The 24,710-nt window shown below is 36.9% G+C and overlaps 1 protein-coding gene and 1 long non-coding RNA gene across 3 annotated transcripts; one reads left to right on the forward strand and one right to left on the reverse strand.

The window, feature by feature from the left end:
• Positions 1–6: 6 nt before the first annotated feature.
• LOC108444758 lies at positions 7–2,561 on the forward strand. The gene is made up of 2 exons (XR_001859425.1): positions 7–197; positions 2,378–2,561. It is a non-coding gene; the product is annotated as an uncharacterized LOC108444758 (long non-coding RNA).
• Positions 2,562–7,014: 4,453 nt separating this feature from the next.
• ATP1B3 (ATPase Na+/K+ transporting subunit beta 3) lies at positions 7,015–24,666 on the reverse strand. Of its 2 annotated transcripts, XM_017726487.1 has the most exons (7): positions 24,513–24,666; positions 20,212–20,319; positions 18,516–18,703; positions 17,650–17,700; positions 17,061–17,087; positions 12,539–12,625; positions 7,015–9,329 (listed from the first exon to the last, which is right to left on the reverse strand). In XM_017726487.1, exons 1-7 carry the CDS (start codon positions 24,577–24,579, stop codon positions 9,159–9,161), a joined length of 699 nt encoding a protein of 232 aa, XP_017581976.1. In that variant the 5' UTR covers positions 24,580–24,666; the 3' UTR covers positions 7,015–9,158. The 2 variants fall into 2 exon arrangements, with proteins under 2 accessions (XP_017581976.1, XP_017581977.1); XM_017726488.1 differs by lacking the exon at positions 17,061–17,087 and having other exon boundaries at positions 8,240–9,329; positions 24,513–24,636.
• Between the last annotated feature and the right edge of the window lie 44 nt (positions 24,667–24,710).

The raw sequence follows: 24,710 nt of genomic DNA on the forward strand, positions 1-24,710 counted from the left end.
TCGCCCCCTGCCCTCACCGGTAACGGCCGCGCGCGCGTCAGCGCCGCTCCCAGCGGCCGCAGGTCCGAGAGCGGCTCCGAGCTTCGCGGGGCCTGGCGCACCGGGAACCTGGGGACACACAGCTGCTAAATCCGCCTTGTTACAAACATCCCTGATTTCTGACGAGTTTGGAGTCAGCACAGCATCTTAACACTAAGGTAACACTTCCACATTACCATAACAAAGTCATTAAGTATTACTAATACTAAATTAACCAAACTGTAGGAAAAGCTGCTGTGACTGTTGTTGATAGCTTCGTGTGAGATGTAGGTTAACACAGCTGCTGGCTATTTGCAGTCAGGTTGCCCAGGCTGATGTAAGCCAGGGGAAAGCCCAGGTTTTTATTGTTATTACTTTCAAACCTTCTAACCTTTGATATTTTCTCATCATCTCATTAGCATGACTAAAGCCAAGTTCTAAACAGTCTATCTAGGCTTACAAACCTTTATGTCATGTTCTGCCAAGCTTCTACCTACCGTTTTCTGTCATCAGGCAATATATTAAGTCTATTAAATTAAGATTGAATGTGATAGGGCTGCTCTGTCTAGGGGCCAATGCCAAATGACTGAGTCAACTGTATCAGAGCATTTATCAGACCACTGTTTGTTGGCCCTTGAGCAGCAAAATGAGGAGCAGAAGCTGCTGCACTGGCAGAGACATGCTGAGGTTTGTAAATTAACTGCAGACCCTTCCAGCCCACCTAACTGTACAATTGTGTGTGTGTTCCTGAGATGGTTGATACTGACCCATCTATTTATCTATTGGAAATGGGTGATTTGCAAGGTGACAAATGGGCATATATACCACCAGAGATGCAACAATTCCAGGAAATAAAGCAGTCCCGGCTGCTGAAGATTTTTCAGAAATAACTGCAAACTCATTCATTTCATGGAGGAGTACCCATATTTTAAACCATTGGAAAAATGCATCACCAAGCAGTATGTTTTCTGACTTACGAACCATTCACAGTTATACACTGAACTAAAAGATAATTTTAAAATATTATAATAACTTTTAAAGATAATTGCAGCCAAATATACCCCACTCTGCTTATTAATGGATATAATCCCCTCAACTGGGAGTTTTCTTGTTTCTATTCAACTGGTTAAATTTGTGTTAGAAAAGATTATATGAAAGTACCAGTAGCAAAAAAACCCCAACAGAACAGGAGACTGTCCTTTCCAACGTTCAGATTCTTAAAAGATACAAAATCTGAAGGGAAAATGTAGTGAAGTACAAGGGCATGGAAGAGAGTGAGCCAAGAGACATTCCTAACCAAGTGGGTCTGGTTTCGTGGGCATAGGATGCACACACAGCAGAACAAGCAGGCACCTTGAGGACTGATGAAGGTACTTTCAGAATTTTTTTTTCCTTCTCCATTGACGTTTTTGTAACTCTATAAAGAAGGTAAAATACTGCATTAATTGGATATCCAGGAATGTGCTGAAGCATTCTGAAACAGCGCTATGGAAGAGGAAAAATGCACACGCTGTAGCCTGCTCAGTGCTCCCTGGGCTTGTTGGTGTTAAACAGCAGAAACTGCAGAGGCTTGTGCACTTACCCCACATTCCCACTGGCCCTTACTAATCACCAGCAACCACTCAGTCAGTGGAAGAGCTACTACGGATTCTTGCCTTTACATGACTGGCAGTGTACTCTGCACTGTGTATGTTTGCTCTCAAGGAGCTTGGCAAGCAGGGGAACATAGAACATGGTTTTTGCGATGCAGAAGGAGTTAAGAAGCCATGTGCCTGATCTCCCTGCAGACAAGAACAATGTGAGCCCCATGACAAGCCAGGCAGGCAGCTCTGGCTCAGCAGATAGCAGGAACATGAACTGAATGGGCAAAGACATCTCACGATTCCAACAGCCATTCATATCCTAGGGAGATTTCAGAGAGCTCTCTTGTCATGTTTTAAGCCATGGCTGCATTTCTCTTTGTCAGAGTGCATTTGCTAGTTGCACTGCTGAGTTTTCATATGCAAGTCAGCCTACAGCAGTTTCCAGTAATGGCATCTTATGCAATTTCTGACCTACTTTAACACATTGGGGCACTTGGAAACACAAGATCCACTGCAGCAGCTTTCTGCTTGACAGTGTGACACTGCAGCAGGAAGCACAAGTTTTTAGACAAACACATGGATCCACTAAAATACAGGTAACAAACAGACTTTAATTTTCAAGGTATTTGTCAAGCCATTAGGAGCATCCAGCTCAATCATCATATGTATTATTTTTAGCTGGAGACTGCACGTTATTTCAAAAAGGTGATCAAATGGTCAAGTCAGTAACCTGTTACATATGCACTGACCTGCGTGCTCTTTCTCGGCCCTTCTAGGCTGCAGTTCCCTGAAGAACACCTCAAATGAGAGCTTGGTGTGTGACTGATGATAAAACATGACCTCGTTAGCAGTATAGAGATCTCTTCTTTTGTCCCACCTGTCTGTGTTCAGAAGAGAGGTGTCTTCTTCTACACATCCTCCCAAACTCCAGCAATAAATGGAAGGTCTCTGAGAACTAAAGGTCTTATCAAAGAGAATCTTTGATACTCTTTTATTACTTCCACTACCAAGCGTGAACCTAACACTACTAAGAGCGACCTAACACTGCTAAAGGAAAGACAGCATACAGAATCTTTCCTACCATTAATTAGAACTAAGCCTTAAACAGGAGAAGTAGCAAGAAGAAATTGGGACTACTATCCCTCTATCTCTTCCCTCTCCCCCATGAGAAACAGGACTCCAGACACATTTCACTGTGTGGAAATTTCAAATTCGTAATCTGATTAAGGTGTCTGCCCACATTTGTTTGAGTGGGCCAGCAGACACTTGTCCCTGCAAACTACACTGAAGTCCAAGATCTACAGAGCTGTGTAGATCTTCAGAATAATGCTGGAAAGCTTGGTTTGGTTTTGGTTTTTTCCCTCCCCAGGTTCTGTTATTAAGGCATGTTTTAAGCATGGTTGAAGCAATCACCATACACACCATCCTGACTTCTCCCATGCAGACAGAACTATTAAGGCCAAATGACATCCAGTATTATTCACCAACAGCTGCTTTACCTGGTTACTTTAATAGACAGTTATCATTCTTGCCCTGCCATTTCAGTCTAATTTGTACCTTATTACTACAGTGCCCCAAAGATCTTTTTCTTTCACTATTTTCCTGCAATGCCTCAGCTTTAGGTAAGGCTATTACTACTATTGAAAACTCCAAGCATTTTGGTATACTCTTGCTTTGGGGTTAATTACTTTCTCTGTCAAACGAAAGAGGTTTTCTGTAATATTGTTATTCACCGAGTTCTGGTTTTGTGTCCTTTAAGATAACTAATAAAAATAAGAGGTATTTCAGGCTTCACCTGTAGGTTAATGCCTCACATTGAACCTCAGCGCAAACCTTTCTATGCTATCAGCTTCAAAAAATAAGCTCCCTTATACCCAACAAGTTACTATGCAATTTAGAGGACAAAATAATGAGCTGCTTTTAAAAGAAGGCTGAGCCATTCCTGCAACTTTTCTCAAGAGCACATTAAGATTTGTAATCTTATCTGTGGATTTGTTTTAAACTAACATTTAAGTCAATTGGTCTGAAATTTACTATCACTTCTAAGTAATGTTTAAATCAAGCAATTTCTCAACACAAATTTAGAGAGAAACCTACAGAATTACAGATGCTGTGCTAATTATGTGCTAACCTCTCCTGAAAGTCGAAAGGCAAAAATGCTCTGGTATAGTTGACTAAGTCATTTGGCATTAGCCCCTAGACAGAGCAGCCCTATCACATTCAAAAAAAAAGTCACATGTTAAGCAAAAACCCAATTCCTTACACTAAAATTCACCCAAGCTCTGATGCATTATGTTTTTTTCACATTCACAAGAACACTTAAAATGTTAAGACAACTTGGTTCTAAATAAGAGCCATTAAAATATTTATAGTGTTTAGTGCATCTGTCCCACTTGTAATTAGGAGTGAAGTGGCAGTTTCTGAAGTTAGAATCTGCAGCCACAGTGGGTTTAAGAGAGACCTCGTTAGGGACAATAAACCCTGGAGGAGTTATCACTGTAGGGGCTCTCTTGTGTCAGAAAAATAGAAATGGCATCAATATGCTCACAAGTCACATAACATTTGGATACTGGAAGGACACATTTTTATTCCATACAACTGTAAAGCAAATTCAAAAGAAGATCATCCTCTCTAATACACAATATACAGAGCTAAGTAAACTTTCTAAAATTGAGTATGAAATTTTTGTTCCAAATACATTGATAACCACGAGTTTTTTAAAGGAATTGTTGCCAAATCCAGATTAAAGTCTTAGCAATTCCCTTCAGGTAATGAAAAATCAAGATGAGGCACTGCTTCCACAGTTCCATGCAATACTTACTGTTCAGAGTTGCACCACATAAAAAAAATTAATTACATGTTAGTGAACAAAACTTTGAAATTTCCTTTAGTGGCTTCCTTAGTTGCTTGCCTGAGATTTAAAGAGACAAAAGAAGTCTTACTTTTTGTCATAAATTATTAGAGCTATTTGATCCAAACTACATTCAAGTGACATTCAAGCTTCTAGTAACCCTCGTGTCAATGATTTTCTGATAGCTCTGCTAATGATTCTACATTAAGAATCAATCACCAAATTAACAGACTTCAAACTGCAGTAACCTGAATTTTTGACTTAGCTTTTCTCTGACTTTTTTTCCTCCCATTAAGACAGGAAGAAAACCTGCAGAAAGTATCTTACAGAGGAACTGGCTCTAATTTTTCTATATTAAAATGTTTCTTCTAACAAGACAATGGCAGTTTTACATGTTTTAACTGAAGGGCAACTTCTGTTGCAAGACTAATGTAAAATGAGGCCTCTATGATGGAATCTTTTTCTACGGAAACACTGACTATTCACAGGTAACTTTTAAGGTAAGAGTCCCATTTTTGGTGTGTAGCCCAACATCTGTAACCAAACAAGCATCAGGACAAAGATTCACGATGCCAAACAGCTGAGGCTAAAAGTTACTTCAATGATTTATCCCCTCACCACAGTTAATACAAGTAAAGCTTCCAATACAGAAGCGATGTTCTTCAAAAGGAAACTGGAAGGAAACCCCATGTGTTATTACCTACAAGAAAAGAAATAAATACCAAACCAGAAAAACAACTCAGTACTGATGCAGAGGACAGGCTGAACTAAATGAAATAATTATATTCCCCCAGTGTACATGGGTAGAACACACGATCACCTCAGGCCATTTCCATGTTAGTAACAGCCTGGAGCAAAGGTAGACCAGAGTTCTGCCCATTGCAGGTGAAGCTTTTTCTATTCTCAACAGGTACAGAGCTGGATCTGACCTACAAAACTGAACAGTAATTTCTAAACACATTTATGCTCTGCATATTCTATTAATACAGTCCAAAAAAACCCCATCTGTCTAACTGAAAGATTTTTCATGTAGATGACATTAACAGAATGATTTTTCTCTAAGGAAAAAAGTACTAGTTTCCAGGTATACTAACACAAACTGTAAACATAAATTCATTAAAAGGCTTCAGTAATTTGATGGTAGACTTAGTGTGAATGCTGAGGTGTATTAACAAAATGTCCAACTAGCAAGATGATGATTGGCACTTCCACTAGCAGGGACATCAAAGCTCTGAATAATTGCAAAAATCTTTAAGATTAAATCTTTGAGTATTCTGAGGTTTTGAAATCCATACTCAGAGCTGCCCACATACTCTTAGCATCTGGGATTTTTCCAGCAAACCTTAAATTATATAACTTTCTCCATCACAGGAGACTAATCTCATTTTTTGTCTTTTAAGAAGACCAAAGTCTTGTTAAGCTTCAAGCTCTATTTAACTCAAATCTCTCCAAAAGTTATGATGAGTAAGCTTCACAGAGAGGTAGAAAAAAATCCTTAAATAGGGTAAATCCAGGTTCAGTACCAGGCTCCTGAGAATGCTGTATTTAAAAAATTGTAGGAAATCATTCAACGGGGCTTGGTGCAGAGAAATATATTTTTCCTTTCCAAATCTCCTACTGAGAAAGAAGCAGGGTGCAGGGGATTGAACATACAAAAAACAATACAATACCCCCCTCCCCACTTTTGTTTTTGTTCCCATACTGATTCACAACTCCTTTAGTCTACAACTCTTCCTTCTACTCTTCATTTGCATGAAGAATTTTCTCTCTGCTGCTGGGCAACTACTACAGCAGACATTTCAGTACAAAAGGAAAGAGTTTTCTTTACCAGTGTTCTAGAAGCAGCATCATCCCCAGCTGGAAGTAATTGCAAGTCAGCGCTACATGTCATCTGTCCTCAAGGGACCATTTTATCTACTGCATGATGGATGTAAATAAAGTCTTACAGCTCATTTTGTCTCTTGACAAGCTTCAGCTTCCCCGTAACCCTGTGTGTGTGTGTGTGTGTGTTCACGTGAGTGGTGGCAGGGGGAGTGGGGCATGGCAAGGAGAAGGTACCTCAGCTGATGTGGACACACACTGGCAATTGCACAGGTTTGAAATGAAAAGTCCTTGTTCCAGATTTGAGGGCACTAAAAGTTACCTAGTAAGAATTTACCAGTATAAAAGTTAAGCATTTCAGGTTTCTGGTAACATGGTAGTAAATTTAAATCTTTATTCGTAATTGAAAACGAAGGCTGAGGAACCTTTACTCTAAAGTTCATATGAAGGAAAACAGTAATTTTATCCTATCCTAATAGTCTGCACACCTGTTTACAGATAATTGCTGTATCATTTACCTACTCAAGATATAGAAATAAAAATGAGAAATAGTTCAATTTGATTAAATAGCTTAACACTATACTTTCTACCCACATACATTTTACATGCTTATTTTGATAGCTAAACCCTTTCAAAAGTACTAGGTTTTTTTTCCTTTCTCCTCCTCCCCTCCCGCCAACTGATAAGCTTTACACATTTAAATTAAAAAAAAAAAAAATAAACCAACACTTGCACAGAATCTACAGAGAAGAGGAGTTTATTGAGTTTTACCTGTCTGAAAAGTGCTGGTGAAAAGTTGCCATTTCATGCTCTGTCTACAGACAAGATAAGTCAAAAGATAATTGTTGCAAAAAACAAACTCATTTGAAAACTGAGTGTTTCTCCAGAACTTCTTACCATTCCTAAGTGAACACAAATGTGAGAAGTTTTTACATGAAGCTAATCCTTTTCATTGTCAGATGCAACATCTACACTTAAGGTCCCTCACAACTATTAAAATACTTTCAGGCAGTATTAATACAGAGAAGGAATTAGTCATATCTTCAAGAAGCCAGGTATCCCAGCTCTGAAAGTGCATCATTTAAAACATTAGTAATGGAGTATTTTGAAAGAACATCTCATTCAGTATTAATGCATGCCATTATTACAAAAATATTCATTGCATATTGTAAGAACAACAACTTCCTTTTGTAGACAACAAAAAGCATGCTGAATGGTATGAGATCAATATAAATCTATTTTTAATGAGGTTTAAGACACTGTTCAAGTCCCATTAAGAGCAGCTTCCTCCAACTGTGCATCAGTGTAGGCTTGCACAGCTGTTTTTCACTAATGTGGCTTAGACTGGCCCCAAACTTAAAGCAGGGCATTCAGACTGGATCTTGAATTTTAGAAATCCTTCATTTAGTTTGTTTAAATAAAATATTAAAAACCACTGTAATAATTAGGTATAAAAGTTGTTAAGTAACAACTTCGGGCCTAACTAGCACAACATACATGTATTTACACAAATGCAGGTTTGCTGTGGTCTTTAATATTGAGAAGACATCAGAATGTGAACCATGTGCTCAAACCACCCCCCCCCCCAAGACAGAACAAAACAAAAATCCTGGGGAAGAGTAACATAAATTGCATGTCAGTTCAACTGCCCAAGTCATAGCCCAAGAGCATGGCTCAGCCTGGTTCAAACTGAGCAGCAGTCACAAGTAAACCAGTCTGGTTGTAGTCATTTTAGCAACTGCTCTTTTAAGTTACACTGAAAATAATTAACCCCAAGTCAACAGGGTATTTCTACAAAGCAGTTGATGACACCAATTTTCTAAATAGATGATAATGAAATACATAGAAAGTTCAAGATGAAAGAGCAGATGAAGATGTGAGATGTTAAAATGATGCAACAAAACAGATATATAAATTAAACAGGAATGTTTAATCAAGACAATCCTTTCTTTTTCTTTTTTTTTTCTTAAACAGAGGTTCTTCTGGAAATTTTTAAATTGGAAAATCAAAGCCTATTCCCACAATAGTGAGGCCACTTCTTTCAAGCAGCTCTGTTGTACAACTTTTACCAGGATCCTAAACTATTTAAATTGTTTTCTATTGATATTTCTGAACTAAAAAGTTTTAAAATATTATATAGATTTTATTTGTGCTCCACATATTACAAGCAATTAACAACACAAAGAAAGGTTCAATTCCTCAGCTAGAACACCAAACTCTATACCAAGTATTACATGTACACAATACTTGCACAGTGACAAGCACAAGAAAGTACTAGTTGAGCACTTACTTTCAGATATCCATACCAACTCTTAAAATCCACTTCAGTTCTCCCATGCCACCCAGTCTACAATTTAAGGCATCTCCACACAGCCATCCATCCACTGACCCACCCGCTCCCATACACACAATTTATGTTGGAGGTGTTTACTCTTACAAAGAAATCACTAGGTCAATCAGGTACCATTTATTATTTATCCCTCTAACTGTGTCAGCATTGAGATATGACAGTTAAACCAGTGTTAAATCAATACAATATTTACAGAGCACAGCACATTAAGCTTGAGACACTCACTTGGAGGATAAAACCACATTTTAGAACAGGACAAAGGTCACCATTATTATGTGTTTGAAAACAGCTATTTACAGGTCCCTATGACATAACTATAGTCTGTACACTGTTCCAACGGGGCAGGCAAAAAGCAGGATAGGCGTTTATTTTAAGGGAATTTAAACATACAATTTGGAAGCATATTATTATGCTACCCTGAACGCCATAAGCCACCTTAACATTCTTCAAGGTGGTCTCATATCCTAGAATGGCATGTCCAGCTGATACAAAACAGACAACACAACATTTACTTTGTGGAGAGTATTTACTCCAGCTATTCAAACATCTGGACTTTGAAGGCAATTCGTCCCAGAAACTTGTCACGGTCATCTTGATTTTTTAAATTAGGTGAGCCCAGGATCTTACACTCAATTGCTATTTCTTCTTTGGTACTGTTGGCGGTAATTACTAGTTGAACAGCCACTAGAGGCTGTAAATAGTGAGCCTAGTAAACAGAAAGATGGGGAAAAATATTTGAGAGACCAGAGTAAGTTAGCATTAAATTAACATGTAATCTATCAGAACAGTTAAGAAAAACAGCTAATTAAGAACCCAACTTTTCAAAGCCCAATCTGACTCATGTAAGACACTTTTTTTTTCCAGGTAAGAAATACGTTCTTCATACCATTTCTTAACATATTCAACATAATTTGAGTCACAGACAGTGTCTTCATATGACTTTACCCCTTTCTATTACATTAGGTCAAATTTTTCTAGAAACCTTCAATGAAACAACCTCAGAAATGAGTGTCTTCCAACCTGTTCTATTGTCCTTCTGCTTGTTTTGGGTTTGGTTTGGCAGGGTGGGTGTAATCTGCTACAGAATCTAACTTTTTTAGCAGGGTTTACAGTGGGGTTTTTTGTCCAAAAGCATGACTCAACAAATACTAATAAACCAGCTTCCCTTCTTCCCTATCCCATTTACTTGTTCAGCAACAAACCATTCTGAAAGGTGTTACGTGTTTAACAGCTTTACACAGAAACCTTTCCTTGAACATCCTGACAGTATCCTTCCTGATCAGTCACATTTAGTGGAGAAATTAGAATTGGTGACTATAAGAAAAATTAAAATTTAAGAATGAGAGCAGAATCAATTCTTTTCTTTTGTCAACCCAATATTGTACCTCACATCCAATTCAATAAGGACAACTTTCATTCTCTTGTAAAGTGCCTGTGAATTAAATAGGAACTTATTATACACCGTTAAGGCAGCATTTTATGCAACATTCATTAAGTATTTCCATAATTTATTAATATTTTTAGGTCAGTACTGTTGACTGCTGATTAAGCAAAATTATTTTCCAGGTATTTTCATGTACATCGGTGGACTAAATACAACACTACAGTATTATGTAAGTATAAACCTTAAATTTTAACTGAACAAAATTTTGTGTTAAGATTTTTTCCCACCTCATTAACTTAGAAGACACTTTAATACATTTCTGTTGTTTTTAGGCTATCTTCTCCAGCAAAGAACGCACTACATAAGACTCGAAAGTCTCATTTAAAAGAATGATGTGATGGAAGTAGATGTGCTAAAATCTTTAATGTGAAGTACTAGTAAGAAATAGATTGAAGCAACTGCTTTCATTGGATAGTGGTTTTATCACATCAGAAATTTTCCTGTGCTCCCAATAAACTTCAGACTGGGAGGGAGGAAATGCAGCTAGGCAAGGCTCCCTCAAAAACTTTCCAGTTGTAATGGTGATAACACACCTCGAGTTTTCTAAAATCAGAACTAAAATTCCCATGTTTCCTCAGGGAGAGAAGTCGTCTCACCATCAAGGTTTTTCCAAAGGGGTACGCAAATTTCTATGATGTTTTTGAAAAGAGATGATACCAGAATAGACTTTTACTCAGTATAAAATTTGGAGGAGGAGGGAAGAGAGGCAGCATCCCCATTAACTATGTCAGATCATCTAAAAAAGGGAACATTCTCCAAGGTCAGAGAGTTGGGCTCATTGTACCAAGCAGCAAAAGACAAATAACCATCCCGGACCACAAAATTGTAGATATTAGTACTTTTCTGGCTCCTACCTGAACAAGAGAAGGAAGTTTATTCAAATCTTAACTCCTTTACAGAATAAAGTAATTTAACAGTTCCACACTGATATAAAAAATCCGTTGCACAGCCAAGAAATCAATCCAGACCCTTGAGACCTAGTCAAAAACTTCTCAAAACTCTTCTTACTGCCTCTTGTTTTTCTCAGTATGCTAATGTTACAATAATTAGGCCTTCACATAAGCAAGAATCCCTACACCATAGCCTCCATTCCACAGGACAAAGTGAACACAAAAGGACAATGAACCACAAACTGGGTGGGGAAAAAAAAGAATTAAAAAAAGATTGTTCTTAATCACCTAATTCAAGCAAGGAATAGCCCTGTGTTTTGCCTGTCTTCATTACTGTATTTTCATAATCTTTCATTTTCCATCAGTATTGCAGCAAGATGGGAATTTTGTTAGTAAAGTTCTTCATCCTGTCCTTGGTACAGACTGGATCTTGACATGTCAAGGTTCACAGATGCTGTATTTTGCATTTCTTAGGGAAGCAGTGCTCTCCTTCCCCATTCTTTAATTCCAAGAATAGGATAGAGTCTGTACTGACTCCAGCTGTTGGAAGCACAGGCAATCTCCCCTCTAGTTTGCATATCTAAGTGAATAGATGGGGTACCAATTCACAAGATGGCAACAAAATGGAAAATACAGATCTACCTCTAAGTAACATGAAAGCAAATGTTGAAGGAAAAGAAACTCCTTCCTCATTAGTAAAAGCCATGGGAAGATAAAAAAGGTTATGAAACTGCTGCAAGTACAGGCTACACTGGAAAAATAACTGACAAAGGAGTAATTTAATACAAAAATCACTTTGGAGAAATTACAACCACCCACCATAGTACACTATGGATCTAATAGATTTATGCTTTAAAAAGTACCTTTATCTTCAGTGGTAAACAGTGTTTGTTAGACTAAATAACCTTGTCAGTATGAGGCAATATAATTTTATATTTTACAGAAGGTACAGATTTTCTGCATACAGTGAGCACAAACTGATGCAAGAAAATATAAAAATTAATTAAATTCAAGTTTCAAAAGAAACTGGAGTTTAATTCTATGTATTCTGTGTTCATAAAGTAGTGAGTTTAGGGTTTTTACAACAATAATTTAAAAAAACCCTAAACCTATCTGCTACCTTGAAGTCCTTCTTCATAAAACGGGCCAAACAGAAAACACAACATGCAGAGCCACAAAGAAATATAATCAACACCATAAGGACTTACAAACTTAATATCCTATACAGAAACACCAAGGAGCTATTGGAAAGTGTATTGTAATATAAAGACCCAGTTTACTTTTCCTGCCTTTCCCTGCATTCAAAAAGACTCCAAAAGATTTCAGTGAGGAAAAAAGAGCAGCCACTCTCAAGACTGCTGGTATACAGCCACTCCTTCATTAGGACAATGCCCAGTTTGTTCATGTCTGCCAAAGCACGTTTCCAGTCTAGAGAGCTGTGAAACGTCTGCATGTGCAATATTCCTTAGCAGTACCTCATTACAAAGTTCAAACTTCAGAATTAATCTGCTACTAGCAACTGTAAATACACACAGAAACAAAACACTGACAAAGTGAAGACCATCATTAAGGGATACTTACATGCAAGCTTTTCCCATAGTATGGGAAGTACATCAAGTCCATCGCGCCATTAGGAGGAAAATAATTTATCTGAACCATGCCTTCTTCCTATAATTGGAGACAGCAACAAAAGTAGAAGTTAACATTTGCTTGCATAAAAATGAACCCAAAACTAAAACTATAACCCAATGATAAAGTGCAAGATACGTAAAAAAGGGCAACTGACCTACAAACTCATAGAATAATTCAGAACAGATTTCTTTTGGCAGTCACATGCTGCACACATCTGCTGCAGTAAGGATTATCAGTATCACATAAATTAGCAATAAAGTCAAAGACAGCTTGCCTTCATACTTATGAGTCAAAGAAATGAGGAAGGGGGAAGAGTATATTCATTGTAGTGAGTACTTCAACAACCCAAACCCCTCCATATACAACTAAAATCCCAAGTATCCCCAAGCAAGCCTGTGCATTTTGGTGAACCATGTGCTGTTTAAAGCCAGGTTTTTAAGCCTCTCAAGCTTGCAATGATACAAGCCTTCACAGAGAAACACAGACACCTCTCTGCAATAGTGTTACTCCTAACATTAGGTGCCCTCCATCCTTCAAATACAGGCCACCTAAGAAGAAACTCAAGTTTAAAATGGTGATGTTGCTGGAGGTGTGTCATCACCACCTCAGAGGAGCGATATATACAGATGCAGGCCATATCACTCAACTGGCCCCTGCAACCCCAAATCCTGGAATAAGTAGCAGCTACCTATAAAGCTGCAGCCTATTTCTGAATTAGGAGTCACTCAATACATAAAATATACAAAATATGTATATATGACTGAGCTGTCCACACACAGGCTATCAGTAAAGCAATATATAAACACCTCTCCCTATATACAATATTCTTCAAGACTCTATATCCTGGCAGAATATCAAACTACTGGAAATTCAAACCACTAGGAAATGCCCACATCTAATGTGACTTTCTGTAATAAATTAAATATATTACCATAACCAAGGGAAATGTCATTAAAACAACCCCCCAAAATGTTAAATGTAAGTTCAGAACATTCACTGCTTGTTCCATGTAATTCACAAGTTCAAAGTGTATTAGCAAGGTTCATTGTTTTTTCTCTATTACCATATTCAACAGCTATAATTTTAAACAGATACCCTACAAAGTTCAGGAGACAATTGCAGTAAGATCAAAACATATTTAAGAACAAGCCACAGCTCAAGGCTACCTTCTTTTCACCTCCTCAAAAGAACATAAATTTTTTTTTAGGATATGGCCACATTCTCATTCCTTTGCAGTCTAAATGATTGGAATTCTTCAATATATGTTTATTAAGTATTTTGGACCTTGAGCTTGCAAATATAACTATTAAGCAGGAATATGTTGATTTTCAGCATTATTCTTTATTTTATTTAAAGCTCATGCAGCTGAAAATACTCCCTTCTCAAATATGTTGCTGAAATAAAGGTTAAATAATCAGCATATGGAATAACATAGGCAAGGTAAATAGAGTAGTGCTTTCTGGAGCAGCTTAATACAAGGCATGCATGCAGTCATGACTATACAAATATATGCATTAGGCTACCAGTGCAATAGCAGGGAGGTTCTAAGGCATGCAGCTGCCTATCTAATGCAACAGCTGGGGGGGTTGCAGATTTTCTTGAATAAACAATCCTAATTAATGTCCCTACACAATTAAATAAAAGCAAACCAAAAAACACCTAAACAAGCTGCATTTGCTGAAGAACTTCAAGAATCAGTCCATTAGTGAGTGTCACTTTTTCTGCTTATCATTTAGTTTCCACAAAGAGCTGCTGACAGTCAGCAAAGCTAAAAATCTGACAACTTAGCTGGGCAGGCATGTCCCCAAAACTGCACTGACAGAGACTTACACCTCACTAACTGGGTCTTTATTAAAACTGTAGTTTAGAAAGAAGAATTTACCATATGTTGAAATAATATACAAAAAGAAATGGAGAAGATAAAGAGCAGTGTCCATTAGTAGAAACTGTTAAACAACAGAGACTTCTGTCACAAAAAGCAAGTTAACTCAGATCCTGAGTATGTTGACAAAAGCAAGGCACATAGTGTCATTCATACAGCCATTCTTCATTCTTGTCAACTAGAAAGTGATACCTAACACAAAGTCAAGATGGTCATTAAACAGTAGAAAAATATGTGGTTTGGAATTATGGCTTTTTTTCTTTTCTCTAGTTGAAAATAAAAAAAAAAAATCAAATCTACCAATTTTCAGTAAAGGTTGTTTTAACTTGAAAGGAATACTGCTGCAAGATGTTCTAGCACGCATGAAACTGCACAACTCTGGCCCCAAACTAAAGACCTAAAATGCTGATCTTCAAACTTCTTGGAGACAGAATCTTTTGTTGGTTTGTTTCTCTTTGTGGAGATTCTCAAGACTACAGCAGATTAGCTCCTCCAGGGTGCAGGAGAAAGAACCAGTTGTAAGGAGTGTCTGACACTGCAAACACTCACTTCCCTGATCTACAGAAATTACAGTGATGACAGCTTCAACTACATCAGGGCAGAGGGGGAAGCATCCCCAGGTATAAGTGTTCTGACTGAAATCACCCATCTAAAATTTTTCAATTTAAAAAAAAAAACACAGAAGAAGTGCAGAGAGAAGAAAGAAGAATCACCTTACAGGAGAATGCCTGAAGAACATAAACTCCACACTGAAAAACTTAAATGATGCTTCAGGTGGCCAAGACTGGCAGGATGTGCAGACAAAAGCTACTAACTTAATTTTGTATTTGAGAGACTTGTAAAAGCAAAAATACCATTTAAAAGTCAGATGGCGTTAAGTCCAGGCACACACTTCCCCAAATCGCTCTCAGTATATGTAGGATTGATGCACAGAAGTTCCATCTGGACATGAGGAAGAACCTTTTTTCTGTGCAGTGACTGGGCACTGGAACAGGTTGCCCAGAGAGTGCGTGGAGTCTACCTCACTGGAGATATTCCAGAACTGTCTGGACACAACCTTGTGCCATGGGCTCTAGGATAACCCTGCTTGAGCAGGGAGGTGGGACCAGATGACCACTGTGGTCCCTTCCAACCTTATCCACTCTGTGACTCTTAATTGTAAGAAATACTTAAAAACAGAGATGAAAGCAAAATAAAAATCAGTAAACAGTAAATCTACAGGATGAATTCTAACTGGTATTCTAAGCTTTCTTAAGCAAGTAAATTCTAAGCTTTCCTAAGCTACAGGATGAATTCTAATTGGAATTCTAAGCTTTCCTAAGCAAGTAAATCATTATGAGCTAGGGTTACAATAGGCTAGTAGAGATAAAAAAGATGCATTCAAAGTAGCAAAGCCTGACAAATACGTCCCTGGAAGTCACTAAAGAACTAATAAGATTAATAATTTTAAAATTCAAACCCATCACACTTGTGTAGATCAGAAAAATGCTAACTGTATATGGTAGCAGAACTTTGTACTTATAGAAAAAGGATGCAAGAAAACACACAATTTATTTCCACCGTAAAAAAATAGCAAAAAACCCCACCATGATCAACCAAGTTGTTATCAAACTTAACTCTTTTGCTTGTGAAACCTGTTAAGAGGGTATCATCTGCTTAGTATAGTTTTTACTACTGTCTCATAGAGCATCCATAGAAGAAAGGTGAAGAAATACAATCATAAAACAGCCTTACCATCAATATTTTATATATCACTTGTTCTCAACACATCACAAGGCATTTCTGGTGGAAATGATGATGATTGCCCTGGACCCTATTCAGTGTTTCAATAAGGACTTGAGATGCAAACCCAAGTTCATTCATTGATGGCACCAAGCTAAGAAGTGCAAAACACTTGAGAGAATTTGATCCCTTTAAAATGATCACAAAAAACGACAGAGGAGGGGCCAAAAATAGCCATATGAAATTCAAAGCTGTGAACTTTGAGAAATTACATCTACAGATCCAGACTGGGAAATAACCAGAGGGAGGATTTAAATAGTAAAACAATGAAAATACAGACTCAATGTATTACAAACAGCAAATTCACCCTGCTTCCAGTGTGTTCATAAGGGGAGAAATGCTATCATTAACAATATCTCAGCTAGAGGCAAACTTCAGCCCAGTTTGGGATATCACATTGGAAAAAAAAAAAAAATTGAAGTAGATACATCAAAGAAAAAAAAGTACTAGTAGAAGTAGAAGGAGCTTAATTGCTTTATTCTATTCAAGAGAACAATGTGGGTTTTTGTGAATGGAAGCAAAGAATTCAAGTAAGTAATCTCAAGTAAGTAATTCAAGTAAGTAATCTCAAGTAAAAGGAGAAATCACCTTTGCTTGCAATGGACTGTCATGGAGAGATCAAGACTTTCAAAGACTCCACAAAAATCAAGTATTAAAATCTATGCCTACCACAGGTATCTAGGATGAAGGCAGAAACCCTTAGAAGTGTTTGTCTCATTAACTGCTGATGTTTCCCAGCCTACACTTTTATCAGTGACCAGAAGCTAAAAGCCAGGACTCTGCCCCTTGCTCAAGCCGCAAACTTACCAACGGTTTCACTGCTCCCCAAGCAGTCTAGGAAAAACACCCATAAGTCAAAGTAATTATTATAATTGCAATAAAACATTCTGTGTAAATCCATTGGTACATAACAAATATGCAAAGATTAGCTCTTATTATAAGTAGTTTATACTTGATTTGAAGGCAACTTTTATTTGAGCGGTAACATTAGTTTCCACACGCAGTTTTCTTACCCATCATTTATAAAATTGTCTAAGGTGCACTTGCAGCATGGAGAAAAAATAAAAATATAGGTTATGAAATGGGAAAACAAAATATAACTCACAATAAATAAACAAACAAGACCACAAATACACATGTATGCATTTTCCTCAGCTCTAAACCAAGTCAGGTAGCTCAAACACATCTGAAGATGAAAGAACAACCAAAAAACTTCTGTAAGTACACAGAAGAAATTAAAAGACACTAAAACTAAATTAGACATACAGTAAGATGAAAAAAACAAAAATACAAAGTCTCTAAGAAGAAGGGAAGAGAGTGAAATAAACTACTTCATTATTCATCCTAATCACAAGGAAAATAAAAAACACATTTATTTCTTACATCCTGAACTGACCTTAGGGGTACACTGTATATGTGGCTCTCCTTCAGGCTTTAATCCAATTACCTAAAAGAGACAAAGTTAAAATATTTACAGACCTTTTTCCCCTTTCCAGTTTTACAGGCTGAATCTGAACTTTTCCCTCACTAAATATGAGTTCATACAGGGAATAAATCTATTCAGTGTCATTTTTATCTAAACATAATTTTAAATTAGAACTAAGATTTAAAGTATTGTTAAGTTAAATAGTTTACTCAGGTCAACTCAAAATAGTTACAGTAGTCACAGAAAGTACTGCTTTCTTATGTTACATTTAGCATAGTTAGCAATTCAAGTAACACATAACATCATTGAGAAGTCAAATACTTAGAGTTTTCATCACCTTTCATAGTTTAGGAGTTGCAACTTCAATGGCTCAAACCAGTTAGCAATTCAAGTAACACGTAACATCATTGAGAAGTCAAATACTTAGTAGAGTTTTCATCACCTTTCATAGTTTAGGAGTTACAGAATGCATTACATTCTAGTTAAGAGTTCTGGAACACAGACATGAAGTAAAACACACTTTGCAGAGTGGTCTAGAATCTGTTTCACAGAACAGTAAGCAAAAGCTAAGAACAATGCACTTCTGAAAACAGGATTCAGATATTTTGATGCATGCAGTCAAAGCCAATACCTGTAAGTATTAGAATGCTCAAAAAGGTCACTTCATATTACTCTCTGAAATTGCTCAATGTTTCAGTAAATTACACTGTTCTAGAAATGCAGATATCTTGAGAAGCAAACTGAACACATATGTCAGTCCTTTCCACAGTCATTTCTTCATACAGCAGTAGTTTGAAGCACTTGTACCAAGAATTTAAAAACAAGTAGGCACTTACTCTGTTCATTTTCACAAGCACACAGGGAGTTCCTCTAGAATAGCCAAAATTTGTATCTTCCTTCCCAGAGCATTGTCCAAGCTCAGAGAGGTTAAATCGACAAGCCTTTTTAACAGCAGCATCATTCTGATCAAAGATCTTTCCCCGTGTACAGTCTATGTTTTGGGACTGCTTTGAATCATTATATGCTATGAAACAGAAATAGCTTGTAAATCAACGGTATATAAAGCATATAAGTAGCCAAAACCTGCATATGCCTACATAAATAATTATAGTGTTATTTCCCTAGTAGTTTTCTCAAAGAAGTATTTTCAGAGCACTATGTCTCTTACATCCATCTTAACACTTTTTCAAAGCCTATAGAGAAGTAGCAGTGTACTTGAAAGAAAAAATAAGAGTATTACAGAAGAATTAATACTTTCCTGCTTTTTAAATTGGAACAATAATCACAACTTCATTAATTCCTGCACATAAACTAACTATATATTCTAAGATAATAATGTATTAAAATATAAACAATCGAGTTTTTACCTGGGAACTCAACCAGTTTTCCCTTTGCATATGTTTCTTTTACAAATACACAGGAAAACTTAAAAGTATTTCAATAACTAATATTAAATTGCTTCTACATTTATATCAGGTAGTATAATTTATCTTATAATAACATCCCAAGTTGTTTCTCACTTTCTTGTGTTTCTGATGTGCACAGATCACACTGTCATAAATGCTAAACTATTCCCATTTAAGATACTTTGTAGTTTCTTCCCCTCCCTTACACCCCAGCTCCCGGCTAAAAAGGTAAAATGGAGAAAGGGAAGTTCATCCTCGATGTAAGACCCTCTCCTGCAGGAGAGGCAGGTAGTCATGAAATGCAGCATTCCTCCCAGGAACCCTTGGCAGAGCTCTGAAAGAAAAGCCTACTCATAGAAGCTTTTAGTAGGCACCAAAACTATGAATATGGAGAGATTCAAGTATTGCTGTAACAAAGCAACTCATGCACACAGGTGAGATTTCGCAGCACCTTCTTCATTCTGACTTACAACTTTTGAGGGGTTAAACTTACTAATATTTTCAATTGATTTCCATATTATTAGAATAAGTGTACATACAGGCACATAAATAAAATATGACAAACTAGTGATTTTGCCATCCTTCAGACTTATCCTGTTACCTTTTGTCCATGTTCTAAATTCAATGTTTTAATATTTCTGCCTGTAAATACTGTGTATCAGAGTGAAAAATCAATAAAATGCAATTAATTTAATCTTTGTGTGCCTAATTTTTCGAAGAGACACTCAAGTTCTCCTGACTGAAGTATTCTCAGTCACCAAATCATTTAGATTAAGACTAAGATAAGTCTTGATAAACATTGTCTCCAAATACAAAACCTATGTTATTTTACATTTAATTCTTTTGGCATATGCAACTGCTACATCTTACAGTATTTAAATAACCACATCACCCAAAACTCTCCATTGTGTACTGCAATATTCCTCATGCTCAGGCTTCCTGTCCAATACAGGCATTATATTACCTTTTTCTGTAACATACAGACTTTTATAACACACATATCTACAGTAGCCCTGAACTTGAATTAGTCTCCATTAGCAATCAGTAACTACAAGCAAGAAATAAAATAATGCACTCAAGATTAAGACTCCTAAATTACTTGGGCAATTGTAAGTAACTTACTTACATTCAAGGAAGTTTTGAAGTGTAGCAACATATTCTGAATACGATTGGCTGTCACTCTTGTTAAAGTAAAATTCCAATGCAGTGTCTGGCTTTGGTGAAATCATAAGTCCTTAAAAATAAAAAGTTCAAGTTAGGAACTAAGCAACTTATCTTTCCTACACCACTCTAACCCCACCTCAAATATCCATAAATTGGAAAATGTCTATCTGTAAAGAAACATTAATGTTACCCCTATATTCCACAGTACTGGAAGGTACTTTGTGTTTGAAGCCAGTTATCAAAATCAGCATTACATTAATTAACATTTAAATCTAACCCAGTGTATAACTGCAATTCACAAACCAAACCCAAGCGATTAGGAAAAGCAAAATCAGCAAATTAATCACTTTCAATCAAAGATTTTTACTGATCCACTTTCCACACTCAGTAAATTAAGCTTAAAAAGTAATTGAAAAAATACCCAAAAGCACACCCAGAAAACCTTCAGTTCAAGCAATGGGTCAAAGCTTTAGGCAATACAGAATGAAGCTATGATTGTACTATTTTCATAGAAACAGAAAAAATATTTTTAAAAATTTGATTATGCATAAAGCTGGCTTGAAAGTTACCCCACTCGAAACAGGTAAGTCAAGTTAGTTTTCAGTCTTCTTCTCCAACTCCTCAAACAAAGTTTAGGTGCCACCTGTTCCATGGAGAATGCAAGACACTTCACACAGCCACAGGGGCACGGCTCAGCCAGGCCTGGGGACCATGAATGCTCCAGAGCTGCCTCCTGGCCCCCACAGCACCAGCATTCCCTGTGGGAACTCCAGCTCCTTTTGGCTGCTGGCTGGGAGCACTGGGGCAGGAACCACCCACAGCCAGGAGCCAGAGCTGCAGGAGGTATGAGGACATGGATCACCAAAAGCTGAATCCAGCCTCAGCTGAAGGATGGACAAGGCACACATGGAGTAGGGCCCTCTTGAGAGCTGAACTGCCCCTGCTTCCCAGCATACGGCCCAGAAAGGTGCAGAGTTCAATCTTAAGAGATTTCTCTGGAGCAGGTAAAAGCAAAAGGCACACTAATACACACAGCCTGTGCCACCGGGAGCTGTCACTAACACAGGTACCTGATGCTTCTATTACTCATCACAGCTTCAGTAGCAGATGAAACAGCACTACACCACCAGATATTGCAGCAGAGATTAAATCTGTTCAAAAAAGGGTGTATAACTGATTGTTTTATTCGCACTACCTTAAGGCAACTCTTATTTAATATAAATAATTAGCACAGATAAAAATGCTGCAGTTGTGATTAACAGGTGAGCATCCATGCATCTGTCTCTTCAGTACAGCTGAGAACGGACATTGCAGTTCCACGAAAGAAAAAAAAAACAAACAAACCAAAACCAAACAAATACAAAAAATCCCAAACCCAACCTATATTTTATCAGATTCATTTTCTTCTAAGTTAGAATATTAAAATTGTTTGATCAAAGTCAAATTTGGCATAAAGGAAGAAGCTCCAATTACACAGCAACTGATTGTATCACCTTAGGATGCCATGTAGTTTTCCTGTCCTCTGGCAAAACCAATTAAAACTAGATTCCCAAATGAATTAAATTTAAGGCAGAAAACAAAAATCTCAAAAAAATATTCAAACCAGGCCTTTATATTAAAAAAAAAAAAAATTTAAGAAAGTAAGACTGCAATGGGAAGATAAAGTTAGGTTACTGTAGTTTACCACCACAGTAAGGTTTTGAAAGCATATCAAAAGTGTAGTTAAGTAGCCCAGGCCTATTAAGGATTTGCCTACAGAAATGGCCAAGCTTCTCATCCAAAGGCAAAAATTATTTACAAATACTTGCTACTTGCAACTCGCAAGTAATAAAGATCTATACTAGAAATTCATCAGAGACAAACATCTTTTAGCTTTTAAAAAACCCCCAGATGTAATTTAATGGTTTTTATCCTAGGTCTTTTGTAGGATTCCCAATAAATCATAAATCCTCTTTTTTGCAATAACAGCAGTTAAATTATTTCCATGGAAGCCAGAAGTAAAGGCCTTAATGACTGACAGTCCATATAAAACTACAAATACTATTTTGACTGCAGATTACTTTGCACCATTACAGTCATTTTCTGGCCTTCACACTGAACTTGGATTCAGCAAAATAAAACGTAATTAGTAGTAGGGCTGAAAAATTACTGAAGGGGTTTTACACATTAAGAACTTTTAGAGGATACGAGATTATTATCTACAGAATTATAATGTAAATGGAAGACTTAAATTGTATTTTTCAAAGGGAATATGACAAAATAACTTAATTAGTCATCAGTGAATGAAAAAATCATGTGAATGAAAAAATAATTAAGATTTAGTGCTTCAGGGGAATGTCAGAAACATCCTACAAGGAGAGGACTGCTCCACTTCCAGTGGATGACAGTCTGCCTAAAAACTATGGTGTAAATTCTACAGAAAAAAGCTATTTGAAGGACCAATGCATAGACTGTGAGAGATGCAGGATTTGAGCTCTTCTAGCGGAACAGAATTAACAGCCTCAGCATAGGATCACATCTAGGACTGTAAAAGAGATTACATTGTATTACCATTCCAGGAGGGATTTTAAAAAAAAGGTTTTAAAATCATCTGGATTTGATTTATACTATTATACCCCAGTGTACAAAGTCAAATATCAATTATAAAATAAATCAATTATGAGATTTCCAAGTATGTTTAACATAAGAGCAGAACCTCTGACCTATGGCATCCAGGTTTTGTGTGTAGATTTTTTTTTTTTTAAAGAATTTAAGTTTACAGCCAGCAACATTACATGTCTCACTGCAAATGAAAAACGACAGAGTTAAGGAGAAACATTAAAACAGAAACAAGCAATCTGATTAATGTATGAGTTACTAAAGACATGGTTAATAAAGAGATTTAATTCAGAAATGTTACAGGAATTCTTCAATTAAAAACTAATTGTGGCATACATACTTTTAAAAACAAGCATCCCTTATGACTTATTTCAGAGCCAAGGAAAATTAATACCCTGAACTGCAAGAGAGAAGAAATGTCACTAGCATTAAGTAGTAGCCTAGTAGCCTAGCATTAAGCCACAGTTACCCACAGATCCATCCACTATGACACTTTTGACTTCCACAACAGACACAATGGAAATGGGGAGAAATGGTCAACTAAGCCACCTTTTTTCTCCTCATTTATTTTTCTTCTCTTTTTTTTTTTTTCTTATTTATATTTTTCAGCATCTAGCCCATTCTTAGATTGAAAAAACCAGCACATATCCTCAAAATCCCTTACAATATGACACTTATTAGAGCAGGCCAGAACACTATACCAAAAAGAATTCTGTTCAGAATCCAGAGACGTTCATCACACTGGCCCCACTGCAACTTGCTCACACAAAGATTACTGTACCATCTTAAGAGAGGAAACAGCTGCAAGATGACGCTCAATTTTAAGAGCTTTGCGTTCAACAAAAGGAAAAAGTGTTTTAAAAAATAATGCTGTCTCACTTCCACCGAATTATTATATTGTGGAAGACAACCACTTTATTACTCATTCTTACTTGCACAGGTTGGTTTTTTTTAACATATAGTTCCTTGAAGCAGCCAACAGTGGGATGGGTGGGCAGTACACAAAGGAAGCAATAGTTACAGGAAGCAAGATACCACTTTTAGTGGCAGCTACGTGTTACATGGACTTCACTTCATCATAAAACAGGACCCTCTCTCTAGTGGATCCCTACATAACAGGTAAACAATCCCTGAAATCCACAGACATTCCATGTCAGTTGGAAACTACCTAATACTGTTATAAAAACTCTGCAAAGGCCTCTGTCCCACAGTCCTTACATGCTCTTGAGCAGATCACACCCATAGTACAGCCTTCCTGTACCTTCTGCAAAGTATCAAACACTAATCAAGGTGGCCTTCCATCTTATCCAAGAGAACTGGTTTAGAGTATCCTTAAAGCAATTCAATTAAATTATAAATGCACTTCGACATCAGCATGTTGTATAGATCTGCAGGCAAAATTGTGGTCGACATGACAAATTCAACTGACAGGAGCTTAGAGGAAAAAACAGCTAAAGTTAGTACATACACACAAAAATGTACTGCCTGAAATTATGCTATAAACATATATAACTAGCCTCACATCAAGTTTTACCTTTGCAACCTCCAAGTAACTGAATAATGATCACGGTTTCCCACAAGTAGTTCATACTTCAAACAAGTTCTCAAACAAAACCCAGTTCTTAAACCAGACAGAAGTTTATGAAAAAATAAATACAGCGTTACCTGGACTAGAAATCCGGTCACGATATTTCGGTATATCACTGCTCAGTGTCTGAAGCATAACCCACATTGTGAACGTGAAGAGTGCTGCTAGGAAGCCATAGAATACCAGATAGAATAGCAAGATCAATCCTGCAAAGAAAAAGCTAAAATTACTATTTTCATTTCATCTAATTCCATTACCTATTTTGAAAATCAAAA

Source organism: Corvus brachyrhynchos, unplaced genomic scaffold, assembly GCF_000691975.1.
Source record: "Corvus brachyrhynchos isolate BGI_N302 unplaced genomic scaffold, ASM69197v1 scaffold221, whole genome shotgun sequence".
NCBI classification, from domain to species: domain Eukaryota; kingdom Metazoa; phylum Chordata; class Aves; order Passeriformes; family Corvidae; genus Corvus; species Corvus brachyrhynchos.